Raw genomic sequence first — 17,545 nt, forward strand, 5'->3', positions numbered from 1 at the left:
CATTTAACAACTTTCAACTATCAACTTTACCTGAAGTTGATTGCACCTAAGTTTTCACCGTAACTAAGTTGAGTATACCACAAAATGTCTCTAAATGATCTCTCTTATAAAATATTACTGATTTATAGTAACGTCTTTAAAATATTTAAAAAGGTGTCAAAAGTGTTTAAATTTACAGAAAAACTCTCTTCGTTGACATAAGCATTGGTATTTGTGGCCTCAGCTTTTCTATTAATAAAGATGACCTTTTCTTCACGTCTGGATATTTTTAACGCATTTTTCAATATTGAGAATATCTTTGTTGTGATCATAAATCAAAAGTATTTTTGCTAGTATTCAGAAAGTAGGTTATTGTGGTCTAACAGCTTCATCTAGGAGTAAATTAAAGTAAGTAGATGATTTAATAAGTTCAGCTTCACTTGGTTTTGCCCTTTTGCATTTTAGTGGGGAAGCAACACCAAGAATACGTCTTCTTAGAGGCCTCTAAAATTGGGTGACCAAATGATTACAAAATAAAGTACATTACATAAGAAAATGACTGCAAAATTAAAGCCTTCTGTGCATATGTGCATGATCAAATGCAAGCGCCGACCAAATCTAGATCCTATCTTCCTCTAGAATCATACAAAGTTTTCGCATGTTTTTGGATGAAACAATCATTCTCTTATTATGCGTATCCAAATTCGACACTTCTGCAATAAGGAAACTCTTCTCATAGTAGATCAAACGATAACTGTTAAATATAGTACGTCACTTTGCAGGTTCTTAGTTGCCATCATTGCTATGTATACCTTTTATTCGTTATCCTTCTTTTATTTATTTTCTTTTTTCTGGTTAATGGCTACACAAAATTAGTTAGCCAAATTTGTGGGGGTGCCCACAATGGTAGAGACTGCCGCTGAGCAAGTGACTCTATCAAATATTCCCCTTGATTTAACAGCAATTATTGTACCCACATATTCATTCTCATTGTTCTTTTATTTATATACAAGTCACGCTGCAAACAAACCTAAGTGAATTTATTATTTTAAAATCATCAAATCATATACCATCACATTAACTACTATAACTTATAATCAATTCTCTCGTCAAGTACTTAAATAGTTATTCAGTCTTTGAATTTCAATGTATACTAATTAAACTATTAAATCTTTTTTCCCCCCACCAGATGGCAAAATAACCTATATAAGTAATTACTTCCATGAAGACATCTTCGAACCATTAGATGGTTTAGTTAAACATATTCAGTCAAACATGCCAAACCATTTAATAGTTTGCAATACCATCTTTCCATAAAAATGCCTTTATAAAAGTAGCCACCTATATATAATATATGAAATCAATGTGGAGTGGGATGGAGGAAACCATTCAGACCAACAAGTCACAGAGGTACTACCAGGACAGGGTGACTTGGTATCTGTATTATCCGTACATGAACAGTGTAAAAATCACCAACCACAAGCTTCAGTAGAATCCATTAAAGTGCAAGAATTAGATAAAATGGTATATTACGTTACTATTGCTTTGCTACGGTTCAGGTCCTGGTTGAAACTGAACATGGCTATTCTTGTTGAAAATTGGATATACTGTCCATAAGTTAGATGTAACTGGCCAGCCAAGGATGAAGATAACCCCCCCCCCCCCCCCCCAAACCAAAAAAAAAAAAAAAACAAAAAAAAAAGATTAAAAAAGAATTCATAAAAGCATGCCAAGAAAATGGCAGAATCAACTTTCAATCATGGGCTCAGGGCCAGATGTTTCTGTGCGAGACCTACTTGATTGAACAGAGTTGAATAGAATATCCTTGATTACCTACGGAGAAAAGGGATATGGTTAACAATTCAAAATGCAGGAGTAAATTTCCCAGAATATTACAGCAATATATCAGAAACAAATTAAGAAAAAAAAGAGTTCGTTATGTAAGTTACCTGTGACATTAGTCCATGCACTTGCTCCACAGTAATTTTTGCACCATCACGAGTAATCTTAGCGAGCGGAGACTCTTCCTGCAAATCAATGAGATGTCAGCATCAAACATGCAAAGAAAAAAATTGAAGGGCAGCAGAAAGAGGATGCTATCATCAAAACTGAGTAGAGATTTCATGGCTCACAAAGCAGATAATGACAAAATAGCATTAAATAAAGAATTTAAAGCAAAGCATTTGCAAAAGTCAATTCCAGGTAATCGGCATTGCATCCATCACACCAAAATCACGAAAGTGCAAGATCCATAGAAATTTTTTAGCACATTAAAAAAGGCTTACCCCACACTCTTGGAATTTCGGAAATGATATGTAGCCAAACAGCATGAGCATTGGCTAATCAAACTTTTATTTGGATTAAATAAAACTATTCCAAAAATTTAAAAACATGAGCAAACATGCTTGTAATAGATCTGTAAATTGACCTAGTAAATCTAACAAAAAATAAGAAATGCAATTGTCATTGTCACCTAAGCAAGCTAAGCTGAAATCAAAGAGAATGAATTACTTCAATCATCCGTACATTTGAGGAAGTTTTGACTCCTGACTTAGCCAAATGGATCTATTACATTTTTTTTTTAAAATAACACAACCAGAAAGAAAGCTATCTAGTATCAATCTATCATAAATACTTGGCAAATTATTCAGTATTTGGCTCTATGTTTCCTGAAATTTCTAAACTTCTCTATCCCAATGCAAACAAATAATTTATTTAAAGGTGCAAGACATGTCTAAGATAATAAGGAAAGCTATCTACGAAGCATAGCTTTCCAATCTCTCAACATGTCTAAGAGGGGAAGTCCTTTAAATAATCAAAAGCTTTACACTAAATAGAGGCCAAATGTTCAATCCCATCCAATAAAACTTGCTTGTCTAATAGTGGCGTATAATATTGCACAACGCTACAGATTTTGCCTCTTTCACTACTTCCACACCAAGAAACCTAGTCAAGAACTGCTCTAAGGTAGCAGGCACACCCAATACTCACCGATTCCAAACTGATCTAAGATGGCCTAATATTAACAAAAGATCAGCTTTGCTACCATCTTAAAATTATGGGAATAACTAAGCTGATTTTTGAGGTGGAGACAAGCCAACAATCTTTGAAGAAATGTAACAGAATAGTCAGATATGTCTATCACTTATGAGAAAGAAACCATAATGTTAGACACTGATTATGAATTCTCACCCTTAAAGCCTTAATTTGTCGCATGAACTGCATAAATAAACAATCGTCTCATCAAAAGTCATGCTGTCATTTGATGGAAAACTAACAAGAAGAAACGCTCCAATAATCCAAAGGAAACCAAGAGACAAGAAGGAACTGAATTTTAACAAATGTAAGAAAGAAATTGCTATGGGATTATAAAGCACTAGCTGCTTACTTCTTTCTTTCTCGGAGCAGGTGCTAATAATGGTCCAAAGCGTGCATGCGCCAATTGAGTCTCTGCTTGTTCTAATTTTTCAGCTGCAATATAGACATTTCAAATAGAGATACTTATGCTTTTGAATAATAAGAATAATAACAACAGGTATCTTATGCGAGAAACATGGAAATAATATAGTCTACCACCAAGATAAAGAACTAAAATCAGGAATATATCAGTACTCATTAAGTTCATCAACAGTACCTAAATCTGAGATTTGACCAGCAACATAGTCCCCATTACCCAATAGGGGGGAAGAAGAAAGCGTATTCACCCAATATTTGTTCCATAGCAGATCCAAGAGGTGTGAATCAAGAGAAGACTTAAAGTAAGTGATATCCAACGAATAATACTGCAAAAAGCACACACACAAATGGAGTTCAATCAAGAGCCAAAACACTTCCAAAAAGAAAAGAAGAATGAAGAATCACCTGTTTACAATGGACACCAAAGTCTTCAATCTTATTGAGGGGTATGGTTTGGTACTCGGAAATAGGATCATCAGGAGGCTTATACCCTTCAGGGTATGTCCTGAAGGCCCCAATCTCAACTTTCCCAGCAGAAACAGTCCTAGTGGGTCAATAACAACAGCCAGAAAGGGCTCCTGAAACTGCTGATTGAGCATCTGTGTCGACACATCTATACCAGAAAGCCAGCACCCATAACCAGGGTGAGAGTGATACCACCCAACAACATTTTCCAATCTCCCAGCCTACACCCCGACAAACACATTAAGAATGCTGTATTGAATACAAATTAAATAAAACTAACAGGGAATCCTATAGGGGTGTCTCAAATTAGAGTTACTAACTGCAAGTTTGATCCAAGTTCAAACAGAGACTAAAATAGCAGGGAATCATATTAGGGTTACAAGCTGCATATACTCCAAGTTAAGGTTATCTCCAACCATAGTTACTAACAGCATTATGTTCATTCGATCAAAAACAAGACAACCAACAGGAAACACAAGCTTAGCTCTCTTGCATCCGAATTAAAGAAAACTAACATGGTATTAAATCTATCAGGGATACCAATCTACCGAGTTCCAATACATTAGGGTATAACACCATCCATTGGCTTCCAATCAAAGTAAACTAACTTAATGGGAGAATTCAAGGAGGCTGTAACTCCAATTAGGGTTACTAACTCCCTCAATTTGCCTTTGAAAATAATAGAAATAATAAACATAACAGGAATTCAATTAGTTCATATCTCCAACTAGGGTTGCTACCTCTACTGAGTTCAAATTACAAACTCCCTCCATTGTCTTCAAGTGCATTTTTAAAATAAGTAAAAATAAAAAGATCTAAACAATCATCAACATGACAGGAAGAAAATAGGATTCTGAGTTCCTAACTGCCTCCATAGCCTTCAAATGTATATAAACATAACAGGGAATTCAATTAGGGCATATCTCCAATCAAGGTTTTGAACTGCATTGAGTTTCAGATTAACTAGGATTACTACCTCCCTTCATTACCTTCAAATACAAATAATCAGAAACATAACAGGGAACTCAATTAGGGTATATCTCCAATTAGTATCACTAACTTTACCAAGTTCAAATAAATTAGGGTTACCAAATCCCCTCCACTGCCTTCAAATAAAACACAGGAAGCATATCTGAATTAGGGTTACTAGCAAAGTATCAGCGAGAAATTAGGGTTTTAGGCATACACGCTTGTTGGTCTGATCATACTCAACACTGTACTCATACGCACCAGCTTGGGCATTGACACGCGTTTCGGTTCCCTCAACGGGCAAAGCAAAAGCATCCATGACGATGATAGAGTCACCGTCGATCTTGCCTTGCATGAGACCCATGACCTCGATGGTGCCGCCAGAACGCGCGTGAACAACCATCTTGAGTAACGCGAGAGCGGAAACCTTGACGCGCTTGAAGTAGTGAGGGTCGTTGGACCATGGCTTTTCGCGCTGGTACTCTCCTTGGAGTGACTCGTCGTAGTAGAAGATGGAGTCGTCGGCGCCGGAAGGTGGTGTGTCCATGGGTATTATGTTGTTTTCCAGCTCCCATGTTTGTTGCGCCATCGCTGCCGATGATGACGCCGAAACGCTGCTTCCAGAACCTTCCATTTAGAAAATCCGAACAGAACAGAACCGAGACGAGACGATGGCTCTCACAGCAACACTGACGTGACTGTGAGTGAGTGTGTTTCACTCTGCTACTCTCGCATCCTCCTCATCATTCTATCAACCCTTTATTATTTAGATGTTTATGGTTAGATTGGATTCACTCTTGAAAAAAATTATTATTTTTTTTTTTAAAAATCTCTTTTTAATAAACAAAAAATATTTTATATTTGAATACACTTTTAAAAGAAATTTTTAAATATTAAAAATATCTTTTAGTTTTATTTTTTTTAAATAAGATATTGTTGGTTTTTAAAAAAATCAATAACTTTTTTTATCTAAACATATTTAAAATTTAATAACTTATTTACGCATATGTAATTTAATTTGTTAGGTTTCAAATAGGAATTCGTCTTGTTTAGGGTTACACACTTACACTTACTTCTTACCTTCCAATCCATGTACCAAACTAGTTATAAAGTATAGGAAAAAATTCAAGTGTACTCGAGAATATCGGTGTTCCAGTTATTTTAACTATTGATTTTAATTAATATATATTATTTTTTTTTTAATTTAGATCAACGGTTAAAATAACTGGAACACCAATATTTTCGATACACTTCAAACTCTTCCATAAGTATATAACACAACAATTTTGCAAAAATGACAAATAATTTGTTATTTTCTATTTTTGATAAGTGTTCTGTTTTTGGGCATGGACTTTTTTAATGTTTTTAAAATAGGAAAAAGCCTGACTTTTTAAACGGACCAAGCCATGTCCAAAATAAAGTTTTTAATAAAGCCGTGCTCAAATATTTCACAGTAAAATAATAAAACTTATCACAACCAAAAAAAAAATAATTAAACTTATCATAGTAAAATAAACAAATTTTTTATAACATAATCAATTTTTTTCATAAATACCAAGTATGTGTTCATATAAATGACTGATTAATGATTCATTTTATGTGTTCATATAACATGATTAATACATGATCAACTTTTTTAATTATCAAGAAAGAGAGGCATAGTCTCTCCATACTCACCATACTCAATTAAGAGGTTACGGGTTCGAATTTCCTATCTTTGAAAAAAAAAAAAAAAGAGAGCCTTTTAAAAAATATTCTTATTTTTAACTTTTTCAGCTACATATAAAATTCATGTTAAAATTCGCTTCTGAGAATATATAAAATAAGCATCTTGAAATTGGCGTCATGCATTTCACAAATAAATTCTAGTGTACATCACAGTTCTTGCAATTCCAAACTATTGGCGTTACATAACCCTCAGGCATCATGCTTAAATGTGCTATAAACTTGAATCACCCCTCAGGATAGAAGTAAATAATAGTTAAACTTCAACTCCCGCAGGGTGGTGGATGTGTGTTATCTTCATAAAGCCAGTGCCCACACCACACTCAGCTTGAGGTGAGAGCCTTATTCCAGAAGCTAGTAATCTACCATTGCATCCTGTGTTTTTTATTAGTAATCCAGATCCCACTGTTATTCTGGCTTCATGAGCATAACATCCCACAAAAGATCCATATAACCTGTTTAGTAGTTAACACAAGGAAAAGAAAAATCTTCCATGTCTCTAATTTTAACAATTTATACATAATAAAATACATTCAACATCCTCCCCGGATTTCAGGGGAAGCAACCCTAACTGACTGACGTGGACTAACTCTTGATCTCACAACAAATGGCCTGAGATCCCTAACTTCTAAGCTAAAATAAATTACAATCCAACATTAAAAATACACACCCGAATTATTTGACACCCTTGGCCCAGTCTCCTCTCGTGTTGGATCTGGTAGCTCTCTTACCCTTTCGCTTGGCAATACTACTTTGTATGGCTTTCAAGCCACCTTCCGAACCTGGCAGATTATTGTCTTCTTGAACCTCATACTGTATGCTGGAACTGTTCTGAGAGTCAGGTATTTCAATGGATTCACTCAACACCTTACAGTTATCTCGTTCAAGAACCCTCTGAGCTGTCGTCTCCTCCTGCCTTGAATAAACTGTACTGGGTTCATTATCAAGTGTCTCCCTGTTCTGTTCAATATCCTGCCCTGCATGAATTCTAGCAACAAAGAAAATGGCATTGTTACTATTTTGATATAAGGACAAGGGACAGGAAGGTCGATATTTTTTTCCCAGTCGTGTCCGAATGAAAGTAGATTTCCCATTATGAATTTATGATGATTCAAGGCAATCAAAAATTATTCACTCCTTGGCAGCTGAAATAAGACTTCAAAGACAAAATTGTGGCTCATTGGTAATGAGAACGTAATCACACAGAAAATACGGCGGGACTTGTCATAATCAAATGGTGATGATATGGGATCACCCTTAAAAGAGCATGTTCATAAGATAAAACAAAAAGGAACGAATTACAGCCGAAGCTGGGGGATATCCCAGCCCAAGTAACAGAAGCTATCATCAATCAGCTCGGAATTTAGTAAGAGGTGGAAGTTAGTTGTAACAGAGAACTGGAAGGATCATGTTCATTGCCCTGTGTGCTGTTAGCAGAGAATTTGGGCAGATCTCTTGCACACACTCCCTTATACCTATCGTTCTCATACTTCTTAGGTTCTTAGGTTTCCCCTTCACATTGATATGGAATTTCTTTCTGTTATTTTTTATATGTTATGATTTGTTATACCAGGTGAAATTGCAAATATGTGAGGTGAGGTTATGCATGATTGTATATATCGGTAAAAGTGTTAAATGAATAACAACCAACATATGCTGATTAGATAAATGTGAAAAGCAGGTTATGTATATCAAGTTATCAACAGAAAAAAAAAAGGTTTTAAGTTCAGAATGTCCAACTAAAAAGGAAAGCCAGTGAGAAATAGATTTACCTGGGCCCTGAATTCCCATTTGGTAATGCAGCTTCTACTACAACCTTCTCTTTGATTACTGAGCCGTTTTCATCATGTAAACTAGATTTTAAACCTGCATTAATAGGATCATAGGACATCCAATTAGTTAGCAGAGTTAGTTGACCATAAACAAATTAGGAGGGCATTACATGATCAGTTAAAGATCTTGAGCTAGAAAAGGTCTCTTGACACAGTGTGCTATTTTAATCATAAGACATCTAAGGCAACTGACAAAATAAAATAAAAGTAAAATAAAAAATATCTTCTCTAGTTTCACCTGAGTCTAGCTGATGATTATCCCCATTTGTGTCATTCGTGGCATCAACGTACACCAGACCACCATCCCTATTACATTCACAAAAATTTTAAAATTAGAACATAAATAATATAGCCACAAAGGGCAAGATTTCCAGTGAAAATCCTGACCAGGCCTGTGTACATATAAATTGGACTCTCATAATCATACAGTGGCATAGGATTGCAAAAACTAAAAGGCATATTTGCAATTGTCATTTATCTCTCTTGCACATCATGGTGTCTAGAGTTATAACCTTCTATATCACTCACATAAAGTTCCATGAACGTAACCAAATACTGAAAACAGTAGAGAAAATATGGTCGTTTATAAACTACAGAAAATAGAGAAGTTTAATTCGATCCAAAATCACTCCATCACCCCCCCCCCCCTCCCTTCTCTTTTCCCCCAAACAAAAGGAAAAACCCAAAAAAAAGAGAGAGAAAAAAATTAAGATTCAAAATCCAAACAGAGAAGAAAGCAAATGGAAAAACATTTAACCTGATGAAAATCAACTTCAAACTATATATGAAATATTTGAACAAAAATGAAATGCTCTAACCTGTGCACATCATTTAAGGACCCATCTCCCTTTCCTGAAGTAGTTATTTCTCCATAGCCATCTTGTGAACCTATGTGACATGGTTTTTCAGAAGCAAAGAAAAACTAAAGTAACGGATGATGCGAGAAGTTCAACAAACTTGCAAAATTACCTTTACTTTGCTGGACAGCTCCAAAATCCTTAATGAAAAGTAAAGTACAATGTTAGCCACAAAATAGCTTGGTCGCCAAAACCCTTAATGTGTATATATATATATATATATATATATATGGCAAAATATATATATATATATATATATATGGCAAAATAACTAAAGAGATGCTCGTTAAATAAACTATTAAGCTCATTTTCAGATGAGTACCTGCTTCTGATCAGAATTAATATTAGCTGGACCAGATGGAAGAGATTCAGGCAGGGAACCATTCAGTTTACTCTCCAAACCTGAAAGGCAGAAAACAAAGTAAGCAGTCAGAAACATCCAATGTTATTATTGCAAGCGCTCAGTAGTTTTACCATTAAAAAAAATTATAAACCCGAATAATAAAAATGCTTCCTACAACAGTAAAGTCATACCAGGAGAGGCCTCACCACTGATTCCACTAGCCAAGTTTGATAATGGATATTCTACATTTGTAAAATTATGTGCTTTCTCTCCAGAACTAACTTTGATGTTTTCAATAGCTGAAGTGTGTACATTATTTGTATTTCCCATAGGAAAAGGAGACAAATCGATTTTTGAGGAAGGAACTGTCCTAAGCATCTCCTCCGTTGCCCTGGATCTTACTCTTCGTAATTCATCCTGAATACTCCATGAACCAGTAGCAGGAGTATCCCTTTTCAACTGCATCATAGAATCAGCACCATAAACTATTAAACAGAACATTTGGATAGGATAACTCACTCCAAATCAAATGACAACCCACATATGATTGACAGTAATGATTGATGCCACAAATTCTATCAGGGATTCATGGTTAAGTTTGCAAGAAGAGCGATGGAGAAATGACAAGAAATGGAGTGACTTAACCAAATTCAAAAGTAACTTAAAAACAAAAGTTTTGAGTAGCAAGGCTCCGTTTTTTTTTTTTTTTTTTTTTTTTTTGTGGTTGTTGGGCAGGATCCAAATTGGGGACTCCCTTTGATCATTAAAAGACCAAACAAAAGGTGACACAAATTTCCCACTGCATACAATTCCACTATTAAACATTTCCTTCCAATGTCTCTACTCCGCAAAACATACCCTAAGGTACATCGTATAACTTTGTAGCACTATAACAGTAACTAAGGCACCTAACAATTTGGAAAAGAAAATTTTGAACCACTGGCTTCAAGCAGACATCACTCATAGATTATGCAAAACAACTCATCTCACTCAGGTTGTCTCATAAACTTGAAGAATACTTTTAAATTTTCTGCTTCAATTCTATTAGTATTTAGTAGCCCACTTAACAATCTTTCCTGGTTCCACAAAGGGGGGGCAATGCCATGACTTTTAGCTTGAATTCAACAGAAGAGAGAGGGAGAGGGATGGAAACATAACCTAAAATACAAAATGAATAACACTGCTACTCATTAAAAATCATTCTTTTAAACACAAACTATTTCCCTAATTCCCTATGAACTCAACTGGATACCTTATATCCCCTCATACATCAATCTACATATTTTCTAGGCAGCTAAACAAAATTATTTGCCACCATCATGAAAATAAAACTAATAACTCTTTATCTATTATTATTTTATTATACATATCAGTTGCCTTCTACTCTATCTACACTAAGGCCCAGTTTGAGAAAACAGCTTAATTAAGCTACTTTTGAAAAAATAGCTTAAATAATAAATGACTATATTAAAAGTAGCTTATAAATAAGTTATTTTGTGTTTGGGTTTTTAGTTTTAAAAGTACTTATTTTATAGAAATGTGATAAAAAATAGTAGTATTATGAGAGAAGTCATTTTTTTTAACTTCTCTATAAGCTCCTAGATGGCTTCTTAGAAAGCTGCAATTTGATTTTGAAAATTGTACCAGACATCAATACTATTACTTTTCATAAGCCAAAAGATCAAAAAAGTTACTTTTGAAACTTACCAAACGGGCCCTAATATTCATAAGATTTTTACTTCATGAACTGCGGCAAATACCTCATTCTCCAAATAAATTTCAAGTAAAGAAGGAGCAAATGACATAATGGGGGAAAAACAGCAGTTTAAATATAAAACTGTGTAGTCTTTTAATAATAAGAGAAGTACTACATGATTTTCTACGAAAACAATAACACACCAAATGCACCTTGGAGGAGGATGTAGAATTGCCACCGAATAGATGTGGTGTTTGTTCTTTAAAGAGTTGAATTCCAACTGGTGTTGGAGGCTTGATATGGTCTAGGGAGGGAGATGCCCATGGAGGGCGTGAGCGCATGTATGACTTCGCCACATCCACAGGTGATCCTTCATCTGTGGGAACCTGCTTAGAGCCAGGTATACAGATTTGCAAAATATAATTATTGTGAAATCATATAACCATATAGCACAGAAGAGGGATATTTGTCAACAAATTTAAGAGGAAAGAAAAGTCACTAACTTGAGTTAATGTAACCAAATCCAAACTACGTATTCCATAACCCAAATCTGAGTTTGATTCTAATCCTGACTTCTTTTCCTGCAGCCATTTCTTGGCCTCCAAAACAGCAGCACTACAGAGTTCAGGTGAAGCTATATCTGAGAAACATTAAAAAATACAAAGTCAGGTAACAATAAGCAGTTAAACTTGAGTTTTTATATGTAGAGGATACTGCTTCCAACAGTTGGACATACCTCTTGACCCCTTATCTTCTTCATCATCATTGACAGGAAAATCGACAACTCGTGAGCGGATTATTTTTATCAATCTATCACCTTCTTCCCTGATCAAATACTTTTCTCTATTAGAACCTTATTCCAAACAACTAGAGGAAACAATTCAGTTGCACCCATAAAGTCCAATAAATTGACCACATAATGCACTAATGCAGTTTTACTACCTGTTGCTCATATACTACATGTTACTACTATTAGTCTGCAAATATTAATGCAGGTTATTGGTACATTCTACATAAATTTTGGATAAACATGTTCCTTATGGGTTGCCTAGGTTCATTGGCTACTCCTGGAAACTCCCACTTTTAACAAGTTATATATATCAACAAGTTTGAAGAGTTCTGGATGGTGTATAGATATGAATATATAGCATTATATCGGGCAAATAGTACAGCTAATATTAAATTTTAATCAAACAACTATCAAGCCTTGTCCTACCACACGATTCTAGGTTACTATTGACCAATTCACATTGTTTAAGAGACAGATCATACCCAGAAGCAAAATGTCAAATACCAAATAATACATGCAAACATAAGGGTGAGGAAACTGAAAACACCAATGAAGAACTACACAAGCTAAAAAATAGACTGAACATAAATTCTTTAGTACCTTGAGAATGACTCCTTCATAAGTAGCTGCTCAATGACAAGCTTGCTTTCGCTACTCGCAACTAATGGCTGGAGCCCCTGCAGAGAAAATTGAACCCTTTCGTTACAAAACCAATATTCCATGTGCAATTCTCTTAGATGAAACAAAGGGATTCATGCAGAATAAACCATTCATCAAAAGTGCCCCTCACAAAATGGAAAGGTAATAATAACTAGTTCTGTAACTAGCCAACACATTCCTAGGAAAATAAATTTAATGCTTCCAATCATCAGCTTAACCTTTTGGAAGGGGCAAGGCTAAGGAGTGCTGTCTTCTAAAATTAAGGCAACTTACATGTGAGTGCATGTGTCTACATTCAACTATGATAACCAAAGATAGTTCAACCTCCAGAACAAATAAAGAGTGGAAAAGACTAATATTCATATTTCATGATAATAGCATTAAAACAAGGGGAAACCTATTAGAAGGGTGTCATCTTTCTAGAATAAGCAAAACACGCAGAGTAAGACATAAAGTTAACTACCTTGTTCAATGCATCATCACCTTCGACAGTGTTATCAATTTCATCATCGAAAGCACCAACCTCCTCTGCAACATTAGAAATCAAACACATTGTTTTAAGCAGAAGAATGCATGGAATAAAATCCAAAGATGGATTATGTTGTATATATGGAGATCCACTTAACCCAAGAATAAGTCTTATGCATAAATTACTCCAAGAGTAACCTTCTACAGTTATTGAGTTTCATGAATCTGACCACTTAGTTTAAAATTCTCATTAATTATATAACGTCCATGAATTCCAGAAAATTTTAGGGCAACTTGATACTTCATTTACCTACTTTATTTTAATTTATAACGTACAATACATCAAACTAACAGTAATTATTGAGAACATATGGTTCAAAAGGTTACGTAATTCAAATATTAGATTGACGAAATTCACAGATAACAAACAGCTATCAGCAGTGCACGGGATATGCAGGTCCATTTCCATATATTTTTTCAGAGCATGAACATTTTACCTTCAAGCACTTCAAAATTGTCATAGGTGAAAGGTTACTCCGCTAAATCTACCTAAACTAAAATCAACTAAAACTAAAGTCAACATCCTGAAGCAGTGCACACTCAAGTCCACACAGTAAGAGCGACAATTTCGCGAATTAATCACTTTAACAGCACAAAACGCAAAAATAAGAACAGAAACCCTAGTATTCAAAGTAATGCACTCTTAACAGATCTACTACGAACCTGAACTGGAACCAGCAGCAGAAGAGCATGGAGAAGACTCATCCGAAGACGACGAAGTAGGTGAAGGGCTATCGAGATCCAAAAGGGTGGAGAATAACTTCCCGGTGCCAGAGGCAATGAAACGCGTCGGGGAGAGAACGTAGCGGGAGAGCCAGTTAGCGCTCGGAGGAGCGGCGGAAGCGGAAGGTGGCGGCGGAGCGGGGCGGTCGTATGGTGTCCTGGAGGTGGCGGCGCGGCGGCGGGAGCGGAGAATTTTGCCGCCCGATCGAGATCCGGAAATAGAAGCCATAGTGGCGAAGTTGTGGGAGCAGAAAGAGAAAGAGAAAGAGAAAAAAAGAAACTCAGAGAAACATAAATTGAATAAAGGAAAATTGAACGGTGAATTTGGAGGTACGGTTTTTCTTTTCTTTTTTTTTCTTTTTTTTTTGGTTTCTTTCGTCGTTTTCTGAGTTCTTTTTGTTATGTTTCGAAAACACTCATAAACCCCTGTTTCGAACGAATGGAATTCCAGTGTCTGCTTCTAGCGGTTATCTTCGGTTCTTTTGCTTCCTATCCTTTCTTTCTTTCTTTTTTTTCTTTTTATTTTTTTATTGATTTCCATGTCTCCTTTTATTCCTGGTTTTAGTTTACCGTTTTAGCCTTGCACTAGTACGTTACTAAATACTAACTAATTTACTAAATTACTATTTATTTTTTTTTGTTGAACAAAACTAATTGCCAATAACTTTTTTTCCCAATAAACTAATCAATAATTATAGGTACTAACTTGTAAGTGGTAACCACTCCCTCCATTTGGATTAATATGGTTTTTTTATTTAATATTTTGGTGTTTTAAAACTTCCTTTTATTGTCCTATTGTTTGACAAGTAGTGGAAATAACCTATTTTTTCTTGAAAATAAGAACTTAAGTTCGAAAACGTTGAACAGCAAAACTGTATTTTTTTTTTCTTTCCTCTATTTTTAACAAAATTTTGTTTTTCATAATTACTGTATCTAACAGAAGTTTACAAAAATCCTGTTTTTTGGTACATGTCTCATTATTTAAACTGTTAATTTTTAAATTGATAAAAGTATAAAACTTGTAATTAAATCTCATACATCAATTAATGTAGGAAAGAATATTTAAGCGATAAATACAATCAAGATTACCCAAAGAATTCTTCAACCTCATTTTTCACTTTACTTCAAATGAAAAGGAGGAAATTCCAATTAAATTTAAAGATTAACAAAATATTTTCTTTGATTATTCACTATTATTAGGTTTGCAATAGAAAATTCATAGCTTTGATTTTGATCTAAAAACATTGAATTATTCATAGATTGGTTTTTATAATTCATTAAATTAACTATTATTCATTATATAGAATAGTTACTTAGTGTATGTATATCTACGATATATAAAAAAATGTCTATTTAATTTATATTTTTATTAATATTTTTTAAGTTTATTTTTTGCTAATCTATTTTATTTTTACCTTCTATATGAATATGATTAATAAAATCAACATGTGTACATTCAATGGTGTAATTAGAAATAAAATAACTAAAATAGAAGTATTATAAATTAAATAAGATAAATATCTATTTTATTATTCCCTTAAATAAATAATAAATATGAGGAAATCAATTCAAAAACACCATTAAATTATTCTTACAATTACACTTATTATTCAAAATCTCAATTTTCATTATTCAATTCCCATATATGTCGATTAAATTCCAAAATTGATTCTTTCTATAGATAAAATTACCAATTAATTTTATTTTTATTTTCTCTTAAATATGATGTAAATAATAAAAACTCAATTCAAATACTCACATCAAATCATTCCAAGTTATTAAGTTTTTTGGCCAACGAACTATAACTCAAACGGTATAGTCTTCACATACTCAAACGGTATAGTCTTCACATACTCATTTAAAGGTCGCAAATTCGAGTCTCCCTATCTTTGATAAAAAAAAAAAGTTATTAAATTTTTTGACCAACACTATCTAATAATATATTATAAATAATTTTCTCCAAAATTTTAAATAGTATAAATACAAATGAATAATTTTAAACATCAACAGAATTATATATATACATATCCATAATATACATATATAAGTTTACTTCACTAAAATGCTACAAATTTATAAGCTGGTCATTTGAATCATTAATTTTGAAAACAGAAATGCTACTCAACTAGTATTCACCTAGCTAACAATTTAACCTATATATCACATAATTCAATTTTAACAGCATAACTAATTAATTTTAAATATTAAAATTAATTTTTTTAATTACATTATCTCTATTTTTTTATTTTTAGTCAACTAACATTAAATTCCAAAATAATTGATAATTAATCTCATTTATATATTGAATTTTTTATTTCTATTTCTTCTTCACCATTTAAATATTTTTCTTCTTTAATCAAATTTTCGTTACTGTTTCATCCTTATTGTCTTTTTCTTCATCTATATTCATCTATCATTATTTATTTTAAAATCAACTAGTTTAAAAATTAAACAGCATGATAATGTGCTACATCATTATGTTTTACACCAATCTTATTCATATAATTACATTATATCTTGATTTTTTTTTTGAATTGTTTATTTTTATAAAAAAATAAAATAAAACCTAATTGATTATATTTTTTATTTTTTTATTTTAGTTTCAAACCTATTTCTTTCTATTCAAATACCTAGGTCGGTAATTTGATCCATATTATATATTGGTTATAGACTTATAGCTCTTAATTGATTTTTTTTTATAATTACAATCCTTAATTAATTACATTTTTATTTGTTTAATTTTATTTTATGACTAATAATTCTTCCTTTAAATAGATGTATAAGAGAAAAATAATTCAAATACTCATACAAGAATGTGGCTCATCGTTAAATTTTTTATTCGATTTTATATATTCAAATATCTATACCCATAGTTGATTGATTCCTGATATATTTAGAATATATTCCTTGATTGATTTTTTTTTATAAATAAAATCTCTAATTCATTACATTTTTATTTTCAAATGATATTAGACACTTAATTCTTCTTTTCAATAATGAGTTAATAATTAAATTAATCACTCAAAGATGGCTCGCTTTTCAAATTCATCCTTAAAATATTTTATCAATCAAATTGGTTCTTCAAAAATTATAAATTAATATTTTTATTCTTCAGTCACTCTATTAACAGTTTTCGTTGACGATTGATCATGATATGGAATGTTAACTGACGACATACATGATTCCTAACATGTTCAATTGGATGTTGAACAAATATATTTTGAAAATCTATCAATTTAGTTGCTAAGTTATATTGGAACTAGAATTTATGTAATTGGAGAAAAAAATATTTTTCTTTTTAAAGTTAAATTGATATATAAGTTTTCATAAACATTTTTTGTCAGCATCCAATTTAAACATACTAGGTGTCCTATATATATTATGAGTTAACATTCCACACCATCAATTGTTGATAGAAATTATTAATAGAGTGAGGAAAAGACAAAAATAATTAATTTGTAATCTTTGAAGAACTAATTTGACTAATAAAATTTTGCAGAAACGAATTTGGAGACAATAATA

The 17,545-nt window shown here is 33.0% G+C and overlaps 1 protein-coding gene and 1 pseudogene across 4 annotated transcripts; both read right to left on the reverse strand.

Annotated features, from left to right (window-relative positions):
• Positions 1–1,287: 1,287 nt before the first annotated feature.
• Positions 1,288–5,627, reverse strand: LOC112771936 (COP9 signalosome complex subunit 5a-like; annotated as a pseudogene).
• A 1,058-nt stretch (positions 5,628–6,685) lies between these two features.
• LOC112771937 (uncharacterized) lies at positions 6,686–14,518 on the reverse strand. Of its 4 annotated transcripts, none has more exons than XM_025816798.3 (13): positions 13,964–14,518; positions 13,236–13,300; positions 12,713–12,789; positions 12,059–12,147; positions 11,826–11,962; positions 11,535–11,708; positions 9,818–10,085; positions 9,606–9,685; positions 9,396–9,423; positions 9,245–9,314; positions 8,665–8,732; positions 8,367–8,460; positions 6,686–7,582 (listed from the first exon to the last, which is right to left on the reverse strand). In XM_025816798.3, the coding sequence occupies exons 1-13, from the start codon at positions 14,250–14,252 to the stop codon at positions 7,270–7,272; spliced, it is 1,752 nt and encodes a 583-aa protein (XP_025672583.1). In that variant the 5' UTR covers positions 14,253–14,518; the 3' UTR covers positions 6,686–7,269. The 4 variants fall into 4 exon arrangements, with proteins under 4 accessions (XP_025672583.1, XP_025672585.1, XP_025672584.1 ...); XM_025816800.3 differs by having other exon boundaries at positions 9,833–10,085; positions 13,964–14,514; XM_025816799.3 differs by having other exon boundaries at positions 9,833–10,085; positions 11,526–11,708; positions 13,964–14,514.
• Between the last annotated feature and the right edge of the window lie 3,027 nt (positions 14,519–17,545).

This window comes from Arachis hypogaea, chromosome 18 (assembly GCF_003086295.3).
Source record: "Arachis hypogaea cultivar Tifrunner chromosome 18, arahy.Tifrunner.gnm2.J5K5, whole genome shotgun sequence".
In the NCBI taxonomy this organism is placed as follows: domain Eukaryota; kingdom Viridiplantae; phylum Streptophyta; class Magnoliopsida; order Fabales; family Fabaceae; genus Arachis; species Arachis hypogaea.

Coding starts and splice junctions, on each gene's coding strand:
- LOC112771937 (XM_025816797.3), bottom strand. CDS start 14,252: ATGGCTTCTATTTCCGGATCTCGATCGGGCGGCAAAATTCTCCGCTCC. Junction 13,301..13,963: donor TGCTGCTGGTTCCAGTTCAG/GTTCGTAGTAGA, acceptor CTAATGTTGCAG/AGGAGGTTGGTGCTTTCGAT. Junction 12,790..13,235: donor GTGATGATGCATTGAACAAG/GTAGTTAACTTT, acceptor TTTTCTCTGCAG/GGGCTCCAGCCATTAGTTGC.